The sequence below is a fragment of the Colias eurytheme genome, chromosome 25 (assembly GCF_061535395.1).
Source record: "Colias eurytheme isolate Ceu_HAF_F1 chromosome 25, ilColEury1 Martin Lab GWU primary, whole genome shotgun sequence".
NCBI classification, from domain to species: Eukaryota; Metazoa; Arthropoda; class Insecta; order Lepidoptera; family Pieridae; genus Colias; species Colias eurytheme.
The window spans coordinates 2923049-2941908 of NC_143004.1; the positions used below are offsets into that span (position 1 = coordinate 2923049).

The 18860-nt window shown below is 33.3% G+C and overlaps 2 protein-coding genes across 3 annotated transcripts; one reads left to right on the plus strand and one right to left on the minus strand.

Moving 5' to 3' along the window:
• Positions 1 to 4092: 4092 nt before the first annotated feature.
• On the minus strand, positions 4093 to 11642 carry LOC149897508 (UDP-glucose 4-epimerase-like). The gene is made up of 8 exons (XM_090116228.1): positions 11597 to 11642; positions 9327 to 9455; positions 8813 to 8933; positions 8241 to 8354; positions 6820 to 6999; positions 6234 to 6347; positions 4744 to 4915; positions 4093 to 4427 (listed from the first exon to the last, which is right to left on the minus strand). Exons 2-8 carry the CDS (start codon positions 9449 to 9451, stop codon positions 4195 to 4197), a joined length of 1059 nt encoding a protein of 352 aa, XP_089972354.1. The 5' UTR covers positions 9452 to 9455; positions 11597 to 11642; the 3' UTR covers positions 4093 to 4194.
• Positions 11643 to 14236: 2594 nt separating this feature from the next.
• On the plus strand, positions 14237 to 17805 carry RpS7 (ribosomal protein S7). Of its 2 annotated transcripts, none has more exons than XM_090116352.1 (5): positions 14237 to 14318; positions 14685 to 14846; positions 15660 to 15844; positions 16647 to 16794; positions 17702 to 17805. In XM_090116352.1, exons 2-5 carry the CDS (start codon positions 14685 to 14687, stop codon positions 17777 to 17779), a joined length of 573 nt encoding a protein of 190 aa, XP_089972478.1. In that variant the 5' UTR covers positions 14237 to 14318; the 3' UTR covers positions 17780 to 17805. The 2 variants fall into 2 exon arrangements, with proteins under 2 accessions (XP_089972478.1, XP_089972479.1); XM_090116353.1 differs by lacking the exon at positions 14237 to 14318 and adding an exon at positions 14324 to 14442.
• The last annotated feature ends 1055 nt before the right edge of the window (positions 17806 to 18860 follow it).

Below are 18860 nucleotides of genomic sequence, written 5' to 3' on the forward strand. Positions count from 1 at the left end.
TAACACCACTCATGCATCACTAGTGCGCGTAATATTATTTTTATAAGTGCAATTATATGCAAATAGACAATAGGCTAAAACCTAAGTTCTATTAAGATCCAGTCAAAAGTGGAGTAACCTAGAGAATATTAGTAATACATTTATTTTTAGAACTTATTTGAAACTATATGTCTCAACGCCTTAAATATTATACGGCATATGCAAGTAAATAAAAAATAGGGAAAATATTGACGTACTATTACAACTAGACTGATAATCGCCAAGAAAATGTTCAAAATGTTTGGTATAAAACATTCATTGAAATTTACACCTTATTTGGTGGTAATAAGGTTCAAAACACATTGTTTCTCTCATCAAACTCTGCCCAATACACGAAAAGGCAGAGTTTTGTTCCGGACACTTTGGGTGATTATGAGTCTAGTTTTTTTTTGTACGTTAATGGAAAATATAAGAAAAAATCTATCCGAAAATATAACTTTGCTTGATTCCAAAAGTTAGTCTGCCTTAGTCCGTGAGTTACCTGCAACCAAAGTATAGAGTATGAAGAAATGCATACTAGGGCGTGACGACTAACTGTATGTTTGACCACCGATGGTTGCCTTATTTTGTCGCCAATGCAAAATTGTTTCATTTTTTTAAAGGTTTTTTAGTATGTATATTTTTTTTCTCTTCCCAATGTGATATTCGCTGAATTGTGCTTTAATTATAATAATAAAAACTGCCATTCAACAAAAATTATTGATAATTATTATTGTATATTGGTTTACTTGGAAATCGTAAAGGTAATAAAAAATTACGACATTACTATTGCGATACCGTACACTATATTTGTATATTAAAATAAGTTACATTCGTAAAATAAAGAACACCAAAAAATCTTCAATATGTTAAATACTTTAAAGAATGGAATGAATTTTGCATTGGAAAGCCTTAATTCTGCTTCGTTTTAGAGTGTAAGTGTTGTGGATACATTGCTTTGTACACGTAGCAATGTATACTTAGTTGCATAATACTTGCGATGCAATTTTATTTTATATAATTATTCATTTTTGTACTTTTTATCGGGCTGAGTTTATTCATTCATTTTAAATTTAGTATTAAATGATATTAATTTTAAGCATTTTATCGTTCTATGTTTTCGATTATATTCATTTTAGCTATGATTTAACTCAGTACAAATCATGTCCATTGAATTCTTATCTTCCTTAGTTTAGGTGCAATCGATAATTATTATTGTATCTCATTTTGTATATTTTCATATTTTCCCGATACGTTCGTTAGCTTGTAATCATTTTGTATGCTTATTTTTCATTCCCTTGCCTTTCTCGTTGAAGAAATTAATAATAGTTGTTGTAAAAATGTAAATCTGTTATTTTTAGACAGAGTAATGACTTGTGCTACATAGTGAACACGTGACTAGTTTGTAACGAAATTATGAAAGATTTGTAATTTTAGATTATACAAATAAAAGGAAATTAACAAAACTTGGTTTTATTTATTTTAAATCTATAAAACATTTCCTAACCCTATAGAATGAAATTTTGGGATTGTTTCAAACGCGTCAGATGAACAAAGAACGTTATCTGACATAGTGATAACCTAAATACCCTTTAAAAAACTGAGTTCGAGTCCCGATCCCAGGCGGATCAACTACTTGTCTGCAAAGAAAAAATATCAATGGAACAGATCGTGGTAGTCTTTATGAGACTTACACACATGTAAAAGAAATGTGGCCCTTCAGAATAGTTAAAAAAACATCTTCAGAAAATCTAGTACATAGATATGTTATGTGAGTATAACTTTGGGAAGCAACTTTCCCAGGTTCACATTTACGCATCCAAAAGTTGTACAAGAAATGTCTTTGAAGAGAATTGAGAAGTAAACATATGAGTATACCTTTTATCAAAATACATAATTGTAAAGAAACTCGTTAGAGGAACATGATCGTTTTGAACGTCGTAACGTTGAACATATTGAACGTTTGTAAATATCCCTATACAAAATTTCTTAAGAATGCATCTAAATCTATCAGTTTTTTCGACGTGCTGTGTGCTTCGGTAAAAAAATCGAATTCGGTTGTGTAATTTTTTATTTATTTATGCATACAATTTGACCTTTAATAATATACAAAGCTGTACAACACGTACAAATAAGTTTCCGCCGTTTTTTGACAAAATGATAATACTTTTTGCGAAAACACGGTAGTTTTTATTTCAATACATCTAAGTATTTTCCATCGCTAGCAAGTACTTTAGCCCATCTCTCCAGAAGTTTTCGAATTCTATGTTTGAAGAACTTCTAATATTTTGAGGCTATTTACGAATCAACCTATTTACCTTATATTTTCATAAATAATTGTGAACCTCTGCTCCTGCAGAACATAATATGACAATGGCCGAAGCACATGAAAGTTCGATGGTGGCTGGTGCAATGTCTAGTGAATACTAATAATTTTAAAAGGTTTTTCTTGCTGCTTGCATTTTAATTTCTTATTAGAGAAGTATCATTTAAAGTTCCTGCAAATGACGATATTTGGTTCAAATCTAGACATCTTTGGATGAAAAAAAAATATAATGCTATCATGAATTTAAAAATGTAATAGGGATATATGTTGTTCTTCAATCAAAAACCTAATTTTCAAGTCGTTTATCATCTATAAATTCTAATGGAAAACTTGTGTAATGCCAATACCAAGTCCAAAACAGCGGGAACTTATTTGTACACCTAATATATTTTTATAACGAAAAGGTAAGTTAAAAAATATTTCTGAAACTAGATTATCTGCCCATGATTTTCATCTAGCTTTTCTGTAAATTTCACTTTTCATATCATAACTTAATTTCTAACTAATATAACAAAAAAGGGGCTTAAATAAAACACACATTTTTAACATAAAATTTTATTGATTACATTGATAAAATAAAGCAAAAGCACCATAAAATATATTCGATAAAAAATAAGATAATTTAAAATGGAAAAACAAGGAATGATAGATTTAAATGCAAATAACAATAGTTTTGGAAATATAATTTTAGTTCCTACATATTAAATAGATTTTTTAATAATTTAATTACCTATATAAAACATCGATTACATCACTCCTAGACTTTTATTAGAATAAAATAACATACATATTGTAATACAGATAGTTTAATATTCCGAACATAATATGAGTTTCTTATCCCCTACTGATCTCAATCTCACGCCAAAATAAAATATAAATATTATATGGCAACATTTTGAAATGTCAAGCTTCATTTTAAAAATGATATATGTAAATATAATTATTGCTTTGGCATAACTTTGGTAACATTTCATACACAAAAATAATAATCATGATTGAAATCATACATACTAAAATATAAATTAAGTCTAAAATAAAATATGGCATCATATAGGAACGATCTTTTATATAAATAATAAAAAATAATAATATTTGGTACTCTTGTACACTAAAATGCACGCTTCATTTTAATTTTTAAGATATTATAAGTATAGAATAATAATATAACAACTTTAAGAATTCAATTAAAAATACATAATAAATGTTTTCACTGGCGTTTACCATAATTTAACCACCTATGCGGCCTTCAAAATATAACTTTTACAAAAGTATGCAGGGAAAAAGTTTCGTACATAGCAATACCCTATGGACAGTTCTTTCGAAAAATGACCATATATTAACTTAATCCTGAACACAAATAACAGAATCATGATACGGTATTTAACTAAGTTGTATGTTCTACAGGTAGTACTATACACCTCTTAGTATATTATCTCCCTTACGCTTCCTTCTAAAGCGCATCACACACGGTGAAGATACTATAATATTTTATATTACAGTATACCGCCACCCGCCACCCTGTTACAACCGCCATCCTGTTACAAATGACCCACAAAATTTCGGGTCATTTGTAACAGGATGGCGGTTCTACAGTGGTCTTAGTACGCAATGACAAAAAGAAAAATGATGGTCAGAACGCTGATACCGGATGCCTTAAGATACTGTAATATTTTATATTACAGTATCTTAAGGCATCCGGTATCAGGCTTAAGATATCCGGATAAGATATCCGATATCCGGCTTAAGATAAAATATTATAGTATCTTCACCGTGTGTGACGCGCTTAACGTTATTAGCCACAGCTTTTGGAACCTTTACTTATATTCCTCCCCTACTAACTCCTCCTCCCCCTACTCCCTATACCCATTAGGGTTCCCACTCTGCCACCTCCACACATCCTCACACATCTTCGCCAGTGAGCGAGTAGCCTTCCAAGCCAGTAACTGGCTCGCTGTGGCTGGCTCGGCCCAGTTACTGGCCAGATCACCTGCTCTACGGGGGGAAGGGACAAAGGGTATAGGACGGTTACTGGCTCTCTTGAATGCGGATATCACTTGGTATACTGAGTAACCTGTGCCTGTGCCTGTAAGAATTAGAAGTTCAATGATAAATTAAAATATAGTAATAGTTTATTGTTGATTAAAATCGGAATTAAAATAGATTTAAGAAAAGGATCTTTCACCAGATCAATATTCAACGATTTTTAGAAATGTTATAGAACTACAATTTGGTTCACATAAAAAAAGTCAAATACTACTTGTACGGAAAAAACGGAGATCTCAAACTTCACTATAGGTCGCCGGACCAGCTTATTACATAAATGTATACTATAGTGTGTTATATATACAAATTACACAAAACATTAGCTTTACCATATTCCTTCCACCCCATTTACTCACCCAAGTTAATAGGGCAGAAACCGCTGAACCCATTCCGATGGAACAACTGCAGCGCCTTCACGTGCCCATCGGCCAGATCCACCACGTGTATATAATCTCTTACACCGGTGCCATCTATTGTTGGATAGTCTGTACCGAACACTTTCAGTTCTGGCAGACGACCTACGGCTACCTGCAAATTAATATACCTATTACCTGTTGGTTATTACCTAACTATCATCTATCACTTGCTTATATACCTACTAGCTTTCCGCCCGCGGCTTCGCCCGCATTTTCTAAGAAAAACCCGCATAATTCCCGTTCCCGTGGGATTTCCGGGATAAAACCTATCCTATGTGTTAATCCAAGTTACTTTCTATATATTGTGTACTAAAGGAGATTGCCCAAGTTACTATGGCACTTGGTATCGCAATCAAACTTATTGTGTCAAGATGAAATATAGCTCAATTTAAAGCTTGATGTTAGTACTTTTAGAAACTATTAAAGTTTTTATGTAAATAAGCCGCAGTTCGCGACAATAAAAATAAAACAATAGTGTTATTCAACACTTTAAAAAAATACTTTAACTAACGATGAACGTTAAGTTTTACATTTATTACATAGGTTATATTTTAATTTACAAGACAAATATGAAAAGTAAATCGTAATAAACATTATTTCAAAATAAATAACGTCGAACAATGCGTCGAACACAATGACAGATGACGCAGGACGCTTGCAAGAGAGATAGATATATGTGTCAAAACAAAAACTTTTACTTTTATTTCTATTTATTCGGTATAATTACGACTTAATAGTGATAAATATGATCATTATAAATACAAATAGGAATTAACAATATCACAAACATGTGACACAACTAGTATTTTACCGATTCCATTCGTGGTCATACATGTTTCAAAACACAAACTTTTACTATTATTTCAATTTATCCGGTTATAAATACAAATAGGAATTAACAATATGACGAATACGTGGCACAACTAAAATTTTACCGATACCACCCGTGGTCATTCTCCTTTCATTGTAATCGGTTCAGTAGTTTTTACGTGAAAGAGTAACAAACATCCATACATCCATACTTACAAATTACAAACTTTCGCCTTTATAATAGTAGTAGGATTGAATATCTTCCTATTGCCGTTATACCTACTTAATATATGTTACCCTTACATCTAATTATTACCTACTTATTAAATATTAAGTAATACAATTTGAATTTTGCAATCTCGTATGTATTATGTCGATTCAAAAGCGCTTCTAAAAGAAGTCTGGTAAGGTCGGTATTTCTTAGATAAATAGTCTCCTAATAAAATTACTCAGAAGATATTACGTATTATATCACCATTTTTCTATGTGCCAGCGTGTGTAGTAAGCACACAAGACCGAAAAAAACACATCGAATTCTAAAAAATAACACAATTTTTCAAATCCGGAAAAGTTTTCCAGGTAAAACTAGATAAAAAGATTAAAAATAATTCTTCTAATACCTGAGCAATAAAAGGCATCAAATTGTTAGGAATTCCATTAGGGTCTTCACCAATCCGACCGCTGGGGTGAGCTCCCACCGGGTTGAAATAGCGCAGAGATATTATTTTCCACTTCTAAAATCGTAGAAAAAATATAAACATGGAATTAGAATGATGGCAGTTTATTTGCAGTCGTACACGTAAAATAAAATAAAAAATTGACCTTTCTTTGTAGCGACTTCTTTAACGTTTTTCTTGCCACTTAGATAAAATATTGGGAGAATTTCATCAGTGTTGCCAGATTTTCATATCTTTCAAAATTTTATTAATATTTGGTCGTCTCACAACATTGGTAAAAACTACAATGCTGAATTAGCTCAGGTTTCTCATAGGGTCGCTGGTAAAAAAATAATAATTACGAGATACTTTTGTTAGAAGATACAAGAGTCTTTTTTTGAGTAATATGAAGCACACATGTCCTTCATGATCTCCTCGCAGAAGTACTTGGTCCGACCGTACGGGCTACTAATACCACGACCAGTCGTATGGTCGTATATAATTACCTGTTGACCATTTAGTCATTTGGCTAGGCTATCCCTTTACTCACCGGATCGCTAGCACACAGGTCCTTCATGATCTCCTCGCAGAAGTACTTGGTCCGACCGTACGGGCTACTAATACCACGACCTGTCGGGTGATTTTCGTCTAATGGTAATTTCTCTGGTTCGCCGTACACAGTACATGAGGAACTGTATATTAGATTGTAGACTTTGTGGTCGCGCATCACCTAGAATTAGAAAAATAAACTAAAAAAATGAAAAAAAAAAGTTTATTGCTGTTTTACTGAAAATTACGAGCACTAAAAATTTATTCAAAATACGTCGAATTTGGGAATTTGGGAAATTGTGCTAAATTGTTCAATTTTTTAGAGAAAGTTCTTGTTCAAGATAACAAATTAAAGGCAATTAAGGCAGTCTGAAAATTAAATGATGTCGAGCGTTGCATACACTTTAAGAAATTATTGCTTTACAGTTATAATATAATAAAATAATACCCCCGGATGGCATATCTACAATAGATATCCCAGCCGTGCAGTCAGTCACCCCGCAGGGCACCTTGTGGCGAGGTGTCGGGGAGTAGCGACCCCGCGGGAACCGAGCGCTCCCGGGGGAGGTCCCTGTCCTCACCTCTGGACTGTCCCAGTGGCAGTTCGGAGTGAACAATGACGAGGTTCAGGATCCCCCACCTCTGGCTTGCCTTTGTTGGCCGTCCAGAGTGGAGCCGCCAGAGCTATATGCTCGGGGGTGGAAGTGTCTAATGGCGTAATAACGGGGAAACCCGCTCCGGGCCCGAGGGCCCGCGATGGTGAAACCGGTGCCGCACCTCTCTACACCCCTAGCCGTTCAGCTGATGTTGCCCCCTTGTTGCCATTATCGGTAACCTTTTTGGGAGCCCATCGACCGAACTGGCGAGTCACCGTCTGCCATATTTTTCAATTTTTAATATTGAAAAGGCAGACGTCCATAGTCCCCATAGACCCAACCTACCGATCCACCGAACACCTCCTTTCCATAGCCTAGATTCGTAATTCCCATATTTTGCAATAGTCCTACATTGGCCGCGGACTGCCCAGGGCTGTATCTCTATAGTGCAGTCATGGGCAGGCTGCGGCTGGTGTCCCACAACACATTAAAATTCTCTAAGGGCCTCTGCGTGTTGGACCTGTGTCCCCACGTAAGCCTTCCAAAGGACCGGGTATCTTCCTTCTGGTGATACCCGTGTATTATGGAGAGAAACATAATAATAAAAATCTTTATTTATCCATACCTTCAATTACACTGTGTATGCCACTCAATTTATATAAACAAACAAACAGTTAGGACAAAAGACTAATAAAGGCATATTAAATTAATCAGCAGATAAAGTATGAAAACGAAAGAATTCTCAAACTGGGGGTAGGTATATATATTACATATCGAAGGCTCTAGAAGAAAAGCATGTAAAACCGCATATCACATCAGTACATACCTCGAATAAAGTGCAAGTTCCGGTAATATTCGCCTGGCAGTACTCCAGGGGCTTTTCTACGGACTCGCCGACCGCCTTTAGGGCCGCAAAGTGAATCACGCATTGCACATCATGCTGAAAAATATATTATTATAATATTTATTTATTTATAAAAAATATATATCCTTACTTAATATTGGATATATGCGAAAGTGTGTTCGTTTGTTACAAAGGAGCGACGTTATGCTATGAGTTTGTTTTTGTTTAAAGATAGTATGAAGGCTAGAGAGTGGCTTTTTACTGAGATTAAACATCCCATGGGAATTTTGACTACTTCTGCTACAACTAGACTCACAATAGTGTATTAAAAGGTCGTCAAAATAGAACAATTATTGAAATTAACACCTTATTCCGTGGCAGTAATGTTTAGTCTCACCCATTAGAAAACTTGGCCTGTTAGAAACGTAGAGTTTTGCTTCGAATTTTTAATCGTATTTTGAGTCGAATTTGTTCGTCTTTGAATCTGTACTAATATAATATAAGAAATAAATATATTTTGTTACGATTACGAATTTGAAGAACAATTTAAATACCTTTCCAAACACATTGCTCAAGCCCTGCTTGTCACGAATATCCACTTCATAGAACTGTATCGTCTTGCCTGTCATTTCTTCTATCCTTAATAATGCTACGGGTTTCTTTTGTCCTTTGGCTCTGAAATCGGAATACCACAAAATAATTATTCAAACATTTTGAGGAATTTTCTTACCATACATCTTGACGCCAACCGATTGATTGAACCTTTTCAACCGATTTAAAAAAGAGAAGGAGGTTATCAATTCGACTGCTTTTTTTGGGTTTATTACCTCAAAACTTTCTATTAGGTGAACCGATTATGATTATTCTTTTGAACTTCTTCAGGAGCGTTGAGAATAAAATTTTAAAGTCGCGTCATGGCAATACCGTCACGTTATGGAATAATGCAGCGAATTTGGTACCTTTGAATCTTGCCAAAGAAGTTTCACTTCTGACGCGTGTGCTCGGCACACACGCTCTTTTTGTTAATAAATAATAATTTAGCATATCCTTAGAATTTTATAGCATCACCTATAAGCATTAGACAGGTTATCAACCACGACGATTTCGTACTCAAAATCTGGTTGTTCGAGCATCGCCATGACGGTGTGCGAGCCGACGTATCCCGCGCCGCCTGTCACCAATATTGCTGGCATTTTGCTGGAAAAAAATATGGCAAATTAGTACTTAGTTAGTTCTGAATACCTGGTAGTGATAGATCTAGTTAGGAATTTGGAAATTTATATATATTTCTGAGAGAGGTACAGGTCAAAAAATCTGTGTTATTTGAAATGTATTCTAGCGTTTTGAAATAAATATGTAGTTGTGCAAGTATTGGTCTAAATAAGCAAAAATATCTTTAAAACATTCGAAATAGTATTTAAATAAAAATAATAAATATAATACATGTAAGTATCTTGGGGTTAAAAAAGGTAACGATAATTATGTATTAGCATTTAAGGGATTTTTTAGATAAATAAATAATTTAACCAACGGATAATTCAAGACAACTCGCACTAACAAATAATATTACATTGTATTGTAGAATAAAAGAATAATAATCAGGGTGACGTACACTTAATTAGCATTCAGCATAAATCGAAAAGATATTCGTAAAATTAATTTAAAAAAAAGTACTTCACAATATCGGTACCTTAATCGGTACATACAACTTTTAAATATCACAAAATATTTAATATTCTCTTTCTTTCCTTCTTTCTGTCAAAATATACATCACAAATCACGACACATTGATGTTATATCAAAAAAAGAATGAATCAGACTAATTATTTCAACTTCAAAAATGGAACACATTTTTTTTAAACGCGCTGTCCAAAACCGAGCTATGAACAAAGTATGTATTTGATAATCTGTAGCGCACATACATACCAATTGAATAGAACATAAAACATGTAATGTGACCTATATGCTATGAGTGTGTATTGTAACTACGTCAACAATATACTTGAGAATGTATCAACAATGTATTTACAGACAAATGCTTGAAATCGTTTATGAATTGAGTGGTTTGATTACCATGTTCTATTTAGAATACTGCAAATAAAATTGATAAAAAGGTGGATTATAAATTAACATAATAAAATTCGTAGTAAAAAGTTTATTTTTCGTGTCTAGTCTACCCATAAAACTTTTAAAGTTTTTTAGCGTTAAATTATAAAACACCAATCAGCCTCAAACGAGCGCATTCCTCTTTGATAGAAGTTTTATCGTTTGTAAAACTTACAGCTAGGTACCGTTTAAGATTATTAGCTCTTTGTTAACAAAATAAAAGATGACTAAGGCAGAAGGGATGAAACTAACTTTTTATGTATTGATTACTCAGCGTCAAATAGTTTCCAAAAATCGTTTATCTAACCGGAAGAATGTTGTTCGTTTTACAACCATTAGTTTTGTATCAGTTTTTTTTAAGTATTTTGATAAAGATAATATTTGAGAAATACATATTAGAATTAGAATGTATTTTGAGTCCGTGTGATGTCTCAATGAATCTATTTCATTTTCATGGTATTATTATTTATTTCTGTGTCTAGGAGGCTAGGCTCCTTTTTTTTACAGCGTTGAAAGATCTTAGTCCCATGGCAATTTCCCCTCGACAATTCGGGCGGACGGCTAGTAGGTAGTTTTTTATTAAATAATTAAAAAAGCGTATGTTTACGATTAAACTTAAATGTGCTAAAAACACAATCATAACCCCATCACGGTTAGGTTTCGTGATCTTTCAGATATCGCGGTAATAATTTTTTGTTTAAACTAGTAAAATATCTGTGTATAAGGCAAATAAGATACGGATTGAATATTTCGAATTTACTCAGGTGTGTCTTTTATTTGAAAATATATTATAATATAATAAGAAGGCATGACCAATAATTGTAAGTACTGTAAATAATTGTAAATGACGTACATCTTTATATTTTGTTCAAACAGTAAGTAACTGATATTTTACAGATGATTTAGAATATGCAATAAAAATAATCCCCGAGGCCGATAACAATGTTATACGTACATATTTCCAAGAAAGTAATAAATACTGGATTATGTAAGAGTCCCATTAAAATGTGTAATACGAAACAAAGTGTATACGTAAACATCACATTTTATCTTAACACTAACCAAATATTATTTTAATTAAACGATATATTACGTACGTAATCATGTCAAATTAAATATTTTTTTAAGTGTTATCGTAGGTTGAATTAATAAAAAAAAACTACATTACATCAATGCTCGCTGCCAATACACGCGCGCACAATGAAAAAGAATAAAATAAAAAAAATACGAACTTTTTCACGTTTTGGCGGGAACGGGCGATAAGTTCGGCGATTGCCAGGTTACTGTTTTGTCGCCGGATCCTCCTATTATATTTTGTAGATTAGTTTTATCGCGCGGTGTATCAAAGTTGTTGAGCGCTATTATATTGCTTTTTAACTAATGATACGAGATGATATATTATGGTAATAAATGATTGATATTTTAAGCTTTAATTTTTACTTATAACTAAATATTTTAAATTTTCAACTTGAATTTTTTTTTAATGTGTTATTGCTACAGTGTCCTTCATTGACTCTACATCAATGTTTTAAAATTTTGGAGTTTCTACTACTACCACATGCATTGCATTCTAGGTATTTTCACAATCACCGGTCTGAATTAAAAATCATCAGTTTTTCGTTCATTTAAGTTTAATAAATTGTGTTTGTGAATAAATATGTTCTTTTTTTTTCTGAGCCTGCTCTATTGTATAACCTTCTCTCGCTATTTCTGTATGACCTATGTGCAAGTAGTTTGTAAATTTTGAAATACTCTTAAAAGAAGGTGCAATGGTACATTAATTGTCCGCCCCAGCTTAAAATTAGTCCAATAAAGCATGTTATATACATAATATAAAAGTATTAATTTTCGCCTTGAAATTCTCGAACTGCAACTAAATTTGAAGCATAGTTTAAAAGGTACCTACATAGGGACACCACGGAAAGCAACTTTGTTACATACAATGTTGAATGTAGTAATCATGATAGTAATAATGATGTTAATGATATTATATGAAGCAGGATATATCATAAATGAATACTAAACTATGTACATATTTCACTTTTTAAATAGCTCCATACAGCCAAATACTTTTATTGTTTACTAGCTGCTCTGCGCGGTTTCACCCCCGTGGCTCCACTCCTGTTGGTCGTAGCGTGATGATATATAGCCTATAACCTTCCTCGATAAGTGGGCTATCTAACACCAAAAGAATTTTTCAAATCGGACCAGTAGTTCCCAAGATTAGCGCGTTCAAACAAACAAACAAACAAGCTCTTCAGCTTTATAATATTAGTATAGACTATAGATATATTACAGACCTTTGTCTTAATTTTCATTCTTTATACATATTTTCTACTTATTTTCTTGATGATAGTAGAATACTAGATGATACTATTATGTTTTCAAGTTTTTGTCAAAATTTCAGTCTGAGTAAGGTAAAAAAAAACATAAATATTGAAATATATCTATCTCGAAGCACGTATATACGAATCGTGATACGTATATACGAATTGATCCAAGTAAATTATTTCATACAAATGAATAATGATACATACAATCGAAATATCATAAAAAATATTTTTATCAAAAAATATACTTACTCTGTTATTGAGATTCACTCAGCTTTTACCCCAACGATTCCAATGAAACACTTTATTTATATAGATGAGATTAATTTCCCGGAAACTTCCTTCAACACTAACATTAAAAATCGAAATAACTACATGTTCTGTGTTTCTATAAAAACGATACTAAGCGCATTCACAATGAAAATATAATAACTATTGTGAACGTCATCGTATAATGTGTTAAAATAAAATAAGTATCGCATAAAGATTTAATAAAATTTATTCACTAATTACATTTTAATTTGTTTGAATTCGAAATTTGACATTAAGGTGTAAATAATAATTATGACACTGACATTGGACAATTTTTTTTTCGATTGGCCACTTGCGGGACGCTAGGAATATTGGTGCATGTTGGCTATGTAAATTAAAGTTTCTTTTTTGCTGATATTTTTGCGTATAATATTGATTAATATTTTAGTTTGTCATCCCACCCTTTATACTTTTTTACACAAGATTTATGAAACTTCAGTTCTACTACGATTGAATAAAAAAAGGATTTTTAGACTGAAGACTAAATTCTATGATCTGAGTTATTTTGGTAGGGGATTTACTTTTAGTTTCATAACAAAGAAATATCAATGATTTGAATAGGTTGAATACTTGAAGTGATATACGACATCGAAGCCGCAAGACTACAGAATTCTTTAAGCTTATCTTTATGTTACTAATGGCTGGTTCACACTTTGATTAGTGCGAGTGCAGGTGATGAGTAGTACTACGTGTGGACAGCGACTGTTTAGTGCGAGTGTTTAGTAGGCTGTGTAGTAAAGTGAATAGAAGCGTGTTCTATTTTTTTGCGAGTGGACTGCGAGTAGCCACGTCCCGCGCGCCCTCCCTTCCCCCGCACTCGCAGTGTGCCTGCCTAAACACGTCTGGACAGGAGTGTTTAGTGTTTAGTGTTTAGCGTAGTGTGTAGCGTCGCGAATTTCACCATTGTCCTGCACTCGCACTAATCACCTGCACTCGCAGTTGAATTGGACACTACTCGCACTACACACCTGCACTCGCACTAATCACCTGCACTCGCACTAATCAAAGTGTGAACCAGCCATAAGCTTCACCACATGTTACACTATAGGGTTTTTTAAAATTTTTAGTTAATATTTGAACTCTAATAAGATGGTGAACGCCAAAAATATGAAGTTTATTTTAATTGCTTTGTAACATTCATATTTTTGTTTTAGAATATTATTATAATATAATAATTATAATATCAATAATAAGTTTTATTTTTATTTTTTAAGTTTAAGGTTTTATAAACTGGTCACACTAAATCTGTCAATTTCTTAATGTCAAGTGTCAATTTCTTTTCCGTCTCTTTTACTCCCGCTCAGTCTTCAAGGTGGATATTTTTGCCAATTTCTCTGATAAAATTTAAATTTTATATATTTTCTCCATTAATACTAGATTAATTATTTCATTGATTAAACGAGGAATCTTTGAAGTACTAAATTTTTATATTTAGGGTAAAGATTAGTCCGATAATTTTCGATGCTATGTGCTAGTTATTCGTGTCCAACGTTGTTTTGGTTACAGAAATTGAATTAATGTGCGGAAATATCTTGAATATATCCGAAATAAACTATTAGTAGCAACGATAATACTCAGTGGCCAGAGTTTATTCAATAAAAGTGAAATAGTTCGAATTTATAAGTGAACAAAATTATAACCTAAGTTTGTGGTTATTCATCGGTGCTTGGTTTTTCAGATGAGTACGAAAATAATCAAGCCGGGCGGCGTTGAGGCCGATAACTTTGAGACATCGATCTCACAGGCGTTGGTTGAATTGGAGACCAACTCCGACTTGAAAGCTCAACTGAGGGAGTTATACATTACTAAGGCTAAAGAAATTGAACTACACAATAAGAAAGTAAGTAACCAATTAGTGCTCTATGTCATTAAACTCAAGTAATTCAGATGTTGAGACTAATAGTAACAAACTATTCAAAGGTGGGTAAAAAAAAATATTGAAGGTAATTTATTTTTACTTGTCTCTTCAATTGTTATAATACACCCACTATACACATTTCTTCTATCAGAAAGAGATACCATACTTATGGCTCAGTGCATTTCAATACAATTGATATACAAATTGTGGGGTCATAACTGAAATATTTGTTTAAAAATTATGATCCTCCAAACAATGGTCTATAAGTTTGTAAACACATGTGGCTGTAAACATTAATTTTCTATTGAACATTGTTATTGGATTCATCATTGAAAAAAATGATGAAATTTGGAATCTGCATACAATTAGTTATTGAAATTTCCCATATTTATAACTTCAGACTTATGTTTCACCAAGAGAAGTTTTCACAAAATTCTATGATACCGAGACTCATCTTATTCATTTCTATGTACATTTTTCCAGTTTTAATAAATACAAAACATAAACAGTTTTAATGTCATTGCTAGAGATAAGCAAACATGCTATAACTGTATATCTTTCACTAGCTGCTCCGCGCGGTTTCACCCCCGTGGCTCCACTCCTGTTGGTCGTAGCGTGCTCATATATAGCCTATAGCCTCCTCGATAAATGGGCTATCTAACACCGAAAGAATTTTTCAAATCGGACCAGTAGTTCCCGAGATTAGCGCGTTCAAACAAACAAACAAACTCTTCAGCTTTATAATATTAGTATAGATTTCATCAAACTGTACTAACTGAACTATAAAATTTCCAGTCAATCATCATCTACGTGCCGATGCCAAAGCTGAAGCAGTTCCAAAAGATCCAAATTCGTTTGGTGCGGGAACTCGAGAAGAAGTTTAGCGGCAAACATGTCGTCTTCATCGGTGACAGGAAGATTCTGCCCAAGCCCAGCCATAAGACGCGTGTAGCTAACAAACAAAAGAGGCCGAGATCTAGGTAAGCTATAACCACAGAATACATAATAGTAGCTAAACGCTACAGAACGGACATTCCGCCTCCAGCCAAAATTAAACTTACCTCACCCCCGTGCGATCAGACATAAAATGGGCCATATTTTTCTGCAAGGACGATACGCAACGAAGATTGACAACATCAATCAAATTGACTTAAAGTAATTTTATTATTTTGGATTTGTGATTATCGTTTTTCGTAGAAAATGGTAAGATATTGTGCTGTTTACGGATGTATTTCATCAGAAAAACGCGATTTTTTTTTACGCTAGTCAAAAATGTGCCAACCATAAAGCGTTAACACACACATTTGCAGTCTCTACAGTGTGACTGTCAAAACGATAATTTTGTATGGAGTGTCCGGGGTGTGCTATAACTAAAACTTCTATTGTAAAGGTTCAGAGTTTGATTGTTTGAATGTGTTAATATCTGGACTGCTATTTTTGGTTTGAATTGAAAGTTATTTTTGTGTTTGAGGAAATGTATAAGATAGGGGGATTATATTATAGATTTTAATTAATTAGGATACTGTTGTGCTCTGTTTGTGATTTTACTTCTGCTGTATGTTATTTAGGATTAAATTAAGTGGAAAATTATTATTAATTAGATATATGATTGATTACTAGCTATGTACAATCTATTTAACAATAGTTTTACATGCTATATGCAATTACAGTTGTACAAGTATTTGTGTTAAAAATTACACAGGCTATGTTTGTTTCTATTTGCATTTTCATTATAGTACATATGAAAGATAAACAGCCTGATTTGTTATTTGTAAATTTCAGAACGCTAACATCAGTGTACGATGCGATCCTCGAAGATCTGGTTTTCCCCGCGGAAATTGTGGGCAAGCGCATCAGGATCAAGTTGGACGGCTCTCAGCTTATTAAAGTGCACTTGGACAAGAACCAGCAGACCACTATTGAACACAAAGTATGTATATTATCTTAAATACAATCCATACTAATATTATAAATGCGAAAGTAACTCTGTCTGTCTGTCTGTTACTCAATCACGCCTTAACTACTGAACCAATTTGCATGAAATTTGGTATAGATATATTTTGATACCCGAGAAAGGACATAGGATAGGTTTTATCCCGGAAATCCTATGAGAACGGGTTTTTCTTTGAAAACGGGAGCGAAGCCGCGGGCGGAAAGCTAGTTATTAATAAATGTTGAAAAGGTTGAAAAAATTGACACTAATAAGAATTGAATTTACTTCAAACATACTACTACTCAATTTCATGGGAATTCCATGTTTTATTGAAGTGAAACATTATCACTATAGCCTTGAATCGCCAAACACATATTATACCATACAATGATTTTGTGGTTATATAAAAAAAGATGTAGATGGATTTCGAAAATTATTTCTGTGTTTATATTGGGTAAACTGTCATGGAATTGAGGCAACTATAAATTTCTACTAGCAACTGACTAATTATGTTAATCAATGAAAAATGAGAGCTCTAATTTATGATAAAAAACTGGCCTGAATCATCACTAGAGAGACGGTAACTTTCTAAAAATGTATAAAAATGAAGAAATTTTATCTACTTGACATCTGATTATGCCTGTCATATCTGCCGATTTTGTGTAATCTCAAAATTTCGTATGAGAAAAGACGTGTGGCACTCGGGGACTGCCGCGGTAAAGCTATTGCATGCTATGCCTTCAAGCCACACCTCCGCGCCCGTCGGAGTGGGGAGCGTGAGGTTTTTTCGTTACGGAATTTCTGGATTCGGTCTCCGCGCTTAAGGCCCGCGATAGAAGCTATGCAAAAGCTTAAAAGTATGATTTTATTTCTAGATACTAATATATTTTGTATTTGTCAACAGGTGGACACTTTCCAGTCAGTATACAAGAAGCTAACGGGGCGCGAAGTCACATTTGAATTCCCCGAACCCTACTTGTAAACTTTTACAATAAATTTTAAAAGCTATTTACTGTCTTTTCTTTACAAAACGCTTTTGAACAGAGAAACCTTATTTGCTACTAGCGGTCCGCCCCGGCTTCGCCCGTGGTACATACATATTTCGCAATAAAAGGTAGCCTATGTTCTTTGATCTTTCTCAGGGTCTAAAGATTATCTGTGCCAAATTTCATCAAAATCGGTCCAGTAGTTTATGCGTGAAAACCATACATACATACATACAAATTTTTCCTCTTTATAATATTAGTATAGATAGAAACAGTGTTGTATTAATACTTATGTGTATCGATAATAATAAGTTTTAAAGTATGCAAACATGCTTCTATAAAAAGGTCAGTAAATAATTAATGTTTGTATGAGATGGTAAACTACCTTCAAGACATGGCTACCTTTAAAAACTACAGACTACAAATTTGTCCATGGACGTATGAATCGAATCAATGACGCACACTGGGTTAATTTCTCAGTTGTGACTTGTGAGTAGATCAGTTGTGATGTGGTTGTGAGTAGATAGACTTTTAAAAGAACTACACAGAACCGGGTGTAATCGTTTAGTGTGCACCCTGTATAGTAACATCATCATCTATCCGATTGAGAGTTCAATTATGTTCATAGATATAAGCTTCTTGTGTTCATATATTGATATATTACTATCCCTCGTTTCTTGCTTTCTTGATATACGCCAAAAGTACTAAGATTTATCGCTAGAGATGCCATTTACTCGAACAAAAAAACAGTCTTTAGAAGGAGAGTATTTCTCTCATTGCTCAAAATAAGGAAATTTAGGCTAAACCCGCATACCCGCCTCGAATTTTAACCGTACTATCTTGCGAGTTAAAAGAAATATATGGAAGCTGCACTGACGGGCTTTTTCCTGCGACTGATATTAAAACTATTGCTACTGATTCTTCGGTAGTTCAAAAATAATAACAATGAAAAGTACTAAAATTGTATTTACAGCCAGATTAAGATTATAGGCTAAATTTGTTATTATATGTAAGTACTTATAAATTATAATAATATGGCTGCAATGATGGATATGTGTGTACTTATAATTTAACAGG

Excerpts from the sequence above, each read along its gene's own strand:
- LOC149897508 (XM_090116228.1), bottom strand. The coding sequence starts at position 9,451 with ATGCCAGCAATATTGGTGACAGGCGGCGCGGGATACGTCGGCTCGCAC. Across the intron at positions 8,934-9,326 it reads AACCTGTCTAATGCTTATAG|AGCCAAAGGACAAAAGAAAC; the intron begins GTGATGCTATAA and ends TTCCGATTTCAG. Across the intron at positions 4,916-6,233 it reads TGATGCCTTTTATTGCTCAG|GTAGCCGTAGGTCGTCTGCC; the intron begins GTATTAGAAGAA and ends ATTAATTTGCAG.
- RpS7 (XM_090116352.1), top strand. The coding sequence starts at position 14,685 with ATGAGTACGAAAATAATCAAGCCGGGCGGCGTTGAGGCCGATAACTTT. Across the intron at positions 15,845-16,646 it reads CAAAAGAGGCCGAGATCTAG|AACGCTAACATCAGTGTACG; the intron begins GTAAGCTATAAC and ends TGTAAATTTCAG. Across the intron at positions 16,795-17,701 it reads AGACCACTATTGAACACAAA|GTGGACACTTTCCAGTCAGT; the intron begins GTATGTATATTA and ends ATTTGTCAACAG.